At 47.8% G+C, this 7,897-nt stretch overlaps 1 protein-coding gene across 1 annotated transcript in view; it reads right to left on the bottom strand.

Moving 5' to 3' along the window:
• Positions 1–7,004: 7,004 nt before the first annotated feature.
• Bves (blood vessel epicardial substance) overlaps positions 7,005–7,897 on the bottom strand; it is a 35,041-nt gene continuing 34,148 nt past the window's right edge. Inside the window, exon 8 of the mRNA XM_005368624.3 lies at positions 7,005–7,542. Coding sequence (XP_005368681.1) covers positions 7,412–7,542 — 131 coding nt within the window. The 3' untranslated portion in view covers positions 7,005–7,411. The remainder of the gene's footprint in view (positions 7,543–7,897) is intronic.

Raw genomic sequence — 7,897 nt, 5'->3', positions numbered from 1 at the left:
AGAAATGTGCAGCCGGACTGGGGCGCCTCCCAGCGGATGGAGGGAGGCGTGGCCACCCTGTCTGTCCTCTCCAGGGAGCCACCCTGCGGTAAGTATGGTGGAGTGATGTGTATGTGACAGGGAGGTTTGATAAAAATGGGCAGGCCAACATGTTTCGGTAATGAATGCTTGTTTTCTTACAGGAAGACCAGAAGCCTGGACCCTGTGAGCACAGAGTTCCATGTTCTTCTCTGTGCTTCTGCCCCACTGTGGAGACCGTCAGAGTCAGAGTGGACTCTCTTGTATCAAGCCCTAACAGAAATAAAGGAAGCCAGGCCTATCCGAAGGGTGAAACCTCAAGCACAAATGCTTGATACAGTAACTCTTACCAGTTCCCTAGAGCCTCCCTCCAGTCCCCTGCCTCACCCCAGATCAAAGCAGACAGTAACTATGAGCCACATTCACAAATGTAGCGATCCCACTTCTCAGAAGCACACACTAATAACCCCTGCTGTTTTCAGTTAGCAATTAGTCCCAAATGGAACCCCCATGAAGCTCTTCTTTTTTTCTTCTTTTGGTTTTGTTGATACAAGGTTTCTCTGTATAGCCCTGGCTCTCCTGGAACGCACTCTTGTAGACCAGGCTAGCCTCAAACTCACAGAGATCTTCCTGCCTCTTCCTCCTGGGATTAAAGGCATGCACCACCGCCATCCAGCATGAACCTTTTCTTGAGGGAATATGACCTAAATCATGTCACACAGAAAAGCGTGTCATAATGCAACCCGTTCATAGTAGGTCTCTGGAAGTGTAATAAGTTCCTGCTGGGGTGGGGGGATGGGGAGGAGTTGATCCGTTCTATTTAGACAGCAGTGAAAAGTTCTGATACACTATTCTGTAGTAGGGGGCCTAGAAGTAACAATTTAGGCTGTACCTTTCAGGCCAGTGAGATGGCTCGGAGGGTGAAGATGCTTGATGCCGAATTTGAAGGGCAGTGTTCCATATGCTCTGGCTTCACACAGTGGAGAGAGAACTGACTCACACAGGCTGACCTCTGACCTCCACATGTGGGCAGTTGCGCTCCTCAGCACAACAAAACCAGTAAAAATTGTTATGCAAATTAACACAATGCAACAGATCATATAGATAAAAGTGCATTTTTGCAGCACACAGCTGTCTGCGCTCTATGTGCTACCATACAGTTCGCAAGCCTCGGGCAAGGGGCTGGAGGTTGAAACATATAAACACAGAGACAGAGAGACAGGGACACGGACCTCTGGTCACTGGTAAGAAGCCCTTTATTCAATAGCACCCTGGAGGCTTATATACCCAACAGTCAAGTGGGCCAACTGGTGAAAACCTCATCCTCTGATCCTCAAGGCCAAGGCAACACGTGCTCCTGAAGCAGAGCTAGTAAACAACTTTGACACAGCTTTTAATAACTCAAATCTAAGGAAAGTAAAGATCTCTAGGAGGGAAGAGCAGCTGGGGGTCGGGACTCCAAATGGTCGCAACACATTTTAAAATATTTTTTTTTAATTAAAGAGTACGACTTTTAAGAAACAAAAAAGGCTATGTGTGGTGGTGTATGCCTTCAATCCAAGTACCCAGGAAGCTGAGGCAGGAGGCTGGAGGCCAGCCTCGGTGATTAGCAAAACCTGTGTCAAAAAAAAATGATGGGGGGAGGAGGAAAGAGATTGGGAGAGGGGGAAAAAGGAGAGAGACAGAGGAAGGAAGGAAGGAAGGAAGGAAGGAAGGAAGGAAGGAAGGAAGGAAGGAAGGAAGGAAGGAAGGAAGGAAGGAAGGAAGGAAGGAAGGAAGGAAGGAAGGAAGGAAGGAAGGAAAAGAGGTAAGAAGAGTGCTTGGCTAGAGTTGCACATTCTGAACTGGAGGCTACGCTGTACCTCAGTAGCACCAGCAGAGGGCGCACTTCCCACACGCTCCAAAGTGATTCTTCCTATACCTCAGCTGCCATTCGAATATCTAAATATTTCATATTACTAATAAACCTGCCTATGACATTTTCTAATTATTAACTTCCAAGATTTGGTTCTAAAACACCAACAGATGTTCAAGTCTCTTACATAAAACGGGGAAAGAAGCCACCAAAACTCTGTGGTGTCCCCCCGCCCCCCCCACATGTATTTTACTCAGCATTAGATGACTTAGCATGCCTAACACAAAGCAAAGGCTGGGTAAAAAGCCGTTACCCTGTGTCTGGGGGCCCAGTGAAACCTGGGAAAGCCTTCACAGGTTCAATAGAGACATAATTCCCTCCACTTTAGAAAAACTGAGACAGGGTCTCTCTATGCAGCTCTGTTTGGTTTGGGAATGCACCGTAGATCAGACTGGCAGGAAACTCAGTTCCGCCTGCCTCTGCCTCCCAAGCCTTAGCATTAAGGGCATGTGTCACCACATCCTGCCTCAGTGTTTCTGATTCAAGACTGGCTGGCTCCATAGATACGGATGCCAGCTATAAGCAGTCACAGTGTGTATGAACTCTTTACAAAAAGGGTGACAAGCAAGAGCACACTGGACTTCACAGGGGATACAAATGGCAACAGGAAGATGTAACTGTTTAGTGTGAGGCACCTACTGGAGGGGAAACTCAGGCATGGTAGACAGTAGGTGGCTGGTGTGCCCTGGCTGAGGTGTAGGAGAGAAGAAACTGGATGTAGGAAGAGCCTTGATGACTGTGGTAACAATATCAGCTTTGGGTGACTGACTGGAAAGACGGCTTGAGGTTAAAAGCACTGACTGCTTTTCTAGAGGACCTGGGTTCAATTCCCAGCACATACATAGCAGCTCACAACTGTCTGTAATCCCAGTCCCAGAGGACATGACATCCTCTTCTGATCTCTCTGCAGGCAACAGGTGGCACACGGTGCACAGACATTCAGGCAGGCAAAACACTCATACACTGGAAAATGATGAAAAAGACGCCATTGGCTTTTCCCTGCAGGCAAAGGGTTCCACCAGAATGGTTTTCACTTCTGCTTGCAAATTCTCCAATTGCTTTGATGCCAAGATCTGCAAGGGTCAGGGACTGGCCTGCCTGGGATGATGAGGAAGGACAGACGCACAGACGTGGTACAGAGGAGCTGAGGTTGGGTGGCCCGCGTGCTCTGATGGAGACACAGCAGCAGCAAGCTTGAAGTTCAGCTCATTTATTTTATATATCTGAGTAGAGGAGGTGAGTTTAGCTGTAGTAAGCTGAACGAGGGGCGGGTCTGTGGTACACGCTGAAGGGAGGCGGATCTGTGGTACACACTGAACGAGGGGCGGGTCTGTGGTACACACTGAACGAGGGGCGGGTCTGTGGTATACGCTGAAGGGAGGGGCGTGTTTGTGGTATACAGCTGAATGAGGAGGCAACTTTAGCTAGTGTCCTCAGGAGGTGTTTTTAGGAAAACTCTCAGGCTGTACTCATCCAGGAGGAAGCTGTAGCTGAGTTTCTATAGACACTGGTCGGTCCTCCGTAAACACATGTACTTGGACCAGAAAAAGGTTTTGCAAATTTCTGTGGGCCTGAAGCACTGGGGTCTTTGACATGGCTATGAGAATGTTAACAATATGTGGTACTTAATCTGCTCCCCACACTTCGCTAACAGCACAGACCTTGACTGTACGAGCCTGTGTTTCTTCCTATATAGGAGATGGCAGAGCAGAGCTGTGAGGTACTTATTATTTTGCTAAAATAAACTTGGAGCTGGAGAGATGGCTCAGTAGTTAAGAGCACTGGCTGCTCTTGTAGAGGACCCAGGTCCAGCTCTCTGTATCTACAGGGCTCAGTCTGTAACTCAGTTCCAGGGGATTTAACACCCTCTGCTGTCCTCTGTGAGCTCCAGGCATGCACACGGTGCACACACATACAGACCGACACTCATATAATAAAATAAACTTTAAAAAACCTTGAAGACCGGGTGAAATAAAGTGTGGGTTTCTTAAGAGCAAAATGTCCTCAAGGGCTGGTTCAGGGGCCTTGGACTCTTGCAAGAAACTCCTGAATTACTGAACCTTCTGAAGCTACGAGGGATGCTCAGAGTGAATCTCTGTGCCAGAAGGGAAACTGCAAAGGCTTCAGAATTGTCAAAGGCTAACATTGCCTTGCAACATTCTCTTATCTGGCCAAGCAGAGTCAAGACAGCAGACCCTGAGTCACCTAACAAAACAAACCAACCCAATAGGATGAACTGTCAGGGCGGCTTAGCAGAGTGGCTCTCTTACCCTCTGCAGTAAACTATGCCACCTGCTCTTGGGCATAGAGTTAAGACCAAGCCCTAAGTGCAAGAGGCATAAGATGGAAAACACACACACACACACACACTTTCTACGTAAAAATTTATTTGATCAAATGACAACGTATGAAGTGAATCTGAACCGTAACACTATACTCAGACACACAATGTAAAGTGAACGCTACTGTAAATGGCACCCGGAGTTTCTTGTAATGTGTCTAAGTGAAGCATTCATAAAGTTCTCCATCTTAAAACCAGTTTGCGCGTTTAACAGGAAGCCTGTACGTACGTGGCTCTTACAATCAGCTCCCTTACATTATAACGCTATGTCATGGTACCCAAGGTGTTCCGAGGGACTGTGCTAACCAAAGCACAGCTGCTGCCAGGGACAGAGCTACCAAACACTGGAGACTGAGCTGAGAGGGTGGAAGTTCCAGTCACTCCAGCTTGGTGACAGACGTAGGCAACCAGGGAATGGGAGGGAAAAAGAAACAGGCATCACAGGGTCAGAGGTCTCCATAGAGCAGTTGTAGAAATGACCAAACAAATGGAGAGAGGCACCCTGGGGGTCTGTAGGGAGACCAAGCCCTAAAGGAGGAGCTGGGAGGCTGGGACCCACCACTATCTAGCAGGGGACCTTTCTTGGAGGACCAACCTCAGTGCACCAGGGACAAAGAAGTATGCAGGTCCTGCCAGCTTTTCCTACAGTCTTTTCCACCAGCAACCAAATGTGTGTTGAGGACCCTAATGGGAGCAGGAAGCAGACATTGACGGCTCTGAATTAAAACAAACAACACGAACTCATCCAGCATGCCGGAGAGCCACTGACACACAAGAAGCCTCCAAGGACAACTGGTGCCCGTGGTTAGAGAGTAACAGGGTTGACTGGGAGAAACAGGATTTCAGAAAGAACTAGAAAGGTAGTGTAGCTCCCATTCTGACCAGAAAAACAGAATACTACATCTGTGCTATTTGTTTTATAAATATGTTCTGAGGACTTTCAACATAGTCTAAGTGACAAATAACAAATACATTTTAGTATAACTATTACGTTAGGGTCATAAACTGACTTGATGTTAGACATAGATCAGGGACACACATAAGAATAATTTCTGCAGAGCATTTTCTGAACACTGATCTCAGAGCTAACGGAATGCTAAAACCAGAGGAAGCATCTTTTTGGAGACTGGTACAAACATCTTTCACTCTATTACGCTTTGTAGAAAACTATACTTGTTCATCTATGTAAATGGATCCAAAGTTGTCCACAGACCTAACACTTCGAGTTCTTTTTCTATTTTCTTCTTTGCTCGTCTGAAGTCAAGGCTATGTGGGAGGGCTATTCAGTGGCTTAAGGCTCCTGTTCTCCAAGTCTTTGTCTTTCTTGGAGGTACGACCTTAAAAACAGTTTCAGGTTTCTTACTCAGACTAAGTGGCTCTCTGAAGATTCCTCGCCATGAGATTATGATCTTCGCTATCAGTGACACTGATAAGCACGTTTCCATGAGAAGAGTAAACGACTCTAAATTACTCAGGTTTAACAGAGCGCTTTTCACAGTTTTACTCCCAGCACTCCAGACACCTCAGCTAGATTCCAGCCGATCAGCGGAGGTCACCTTTTCTACCATCTGGGGTGAACAGTCTATGCAGTCACCACACATGAAGACTTTGGCCCCAGTGGAATCTGATATTCCCATCTTCTCTGGGGAGTGCCATTTCCAGAGTGACTGTAAATTAGCCTCATGTGGAGGGGGGGAGCTAAGTAGGTTCATGGAAACAGATCCACACTATCTACCACATCCCTCATGTGCTAATGGAGAAAGTGGCCCCTGGTTGCAGCCTTGGCCTCATTCAAGGCTGATTCACCTCTGTCTTTAGATTTCCAGAATTAAGAGATTGTTCAGTGACGTCATTCCACCTTTTCATTTAGGCTTAGCTCACCCCCAAAGAAGATTCATTCTGAACTTTTCATGACACGGAGCTGGCTCCAGTTGGTTTCAGTAGATGAGACAAACTGACTAGCATAGCCAATCAGCGGCCTTGGCTAAGCGGCCTGTGTGCCACTGCTGCATGAGCTGAACGACTTGGGCAAAACCAAGTCTACTGCCATCCTTAAGAATGTGGCTAGCAGGAAGGAAAGATCTGTATCGAGGCCCCCTCAGCATACCCAGGTTAGATGCCTGTGGCCACAGGTGAACTGTCTGCTCCCTCCCCAGCTGTGCTTCAATCACAGCTCTGTTCTGTTGTTTTGTGACTAAGTCTCACTAGGTGACCCCAGGTGAATCTCAAACTCTGTCCTCCTGCCTTAACCCCCCAAGTGCTGGCATTACAGGTGCGAACCACTGTGTCTGGCTCAGTGCATCCGCTTCCAGAGGCGCAATGTGGGCTCACAGACACAGACTAAAGGGCAAAGCTAAAGTTCTGTGACCCAGCCTATGTATTGCTCAGTCCGTCTCCCCTTACTTCCTCTAGCATGAGGCCTTGCCCACATCTGAGCAGGTGGCCAGGATGGTTCCAAATGACAAGGCAGAAAGTTGAGTTCAGCTGCAAGTTGGCACTGAGCTCAGAAATGCTCACACTTCCTGGTGCTGCAGGCCCATGCTTCGAGTCACGGGTAATGGCAGGGATGAGGGTCATTCGGGCACACTCGGAGGAGGGCAGTCACTACCAGCTGATGTGCAAGCCAAAAGAGCAGGTTGGCATAGTGGGGCACTTCTGGTCTCGGGGCAGGAAACAGAACCAGACAAAGCAAACTTTCTCTAAAATTTGCCATGAAAAAGTCAACTGAACAAAAGGTAAAATTTTTAATGTTATGTCAGCCTCAGTTTCAACTTACATTGTTATAATGATCAAAAGAACAACTTGTTCTGAATTACCATGACAGGGAAAAAGATACACGTGAGAAAAAAAGAGCCACACTTAGAAAAATAAGTGAAAAGTCATTTGTGTTGACAGCTCTAAGATTAATTAAAATAATATTAATATATCTACGGAGAAAATACATATCTCAAAATCAAACAAGGCCTCGTCAGAAGGCTCGGCTATCTCAAGGAGCTAACCGACAGGGCAGGCGGCCCACAGTTTCCGACTGGGGCCCTCCGTCACTTCCCATCTGGCAGGACTGAAGCAACCACCTCAAAGTCACCTCACAGTGCTTCTTGTCAGGACGGCTTCCATCTTGGTCACTTAAAGGCTCATCAGTGCAACTGATGGACGCTAAGTGGATCTGCAGACACCTGTACAAAGACCTCGTCGTCGTCTTCCACCCCTTCCTCTATTGGCTTCATCTTGCCGGACGCTCGCTGCTGCGGGGAGGACACAGCTACAGCTAGAAAGAAGCACAGAGAACAAACGGCTGAGTGCACACTGTGCCCAACACCTGGGAGGTCAAACCACGTGGGGGATGCAGAGCTCGTTCTGGGAATGCACCCTTGCATGTCTCAGTAAGTGGCTCGCTGAGCAACCACGTCAAGCGTGAGACTCTCAGTCTAGAGAGCACCCGAACAGACCCTGCTGCTTGTGCTTGGGTAGCATGGGCCCCACAAACGCATAGGATTCCCGGGACATTGCTCCACGGTCTGCTTCAGCGTCTGCATCAGTACCCTCCAGGGGACTCCATCTAACTGATATTGGCCTGGGGAAGTTGTTGTTTAACTCATATTGCCCTAAGAACAAGTTCTGTT

The sequence above is a fragment of the Microtus ochrogaster genome, unplaced genomic scaffold, assembly GCF_000317375.1.
Source record: "Microtus ochrogaster isolate Prairie Vole_2 unplaced genomic scaffold, MicOch1.0 UNK37, whole genome shotgun sequence".
Taxonomy (NCBI): domain Eukaryota; kingdom Metazoa; phylum Chordata; class Mammalia; order Rodentia; family Cricetidae; genus Microtus; species Microtus ochrogaster.
This window is presented reverse-complemented; position numbering and strand designations above follow the sequence as displayed.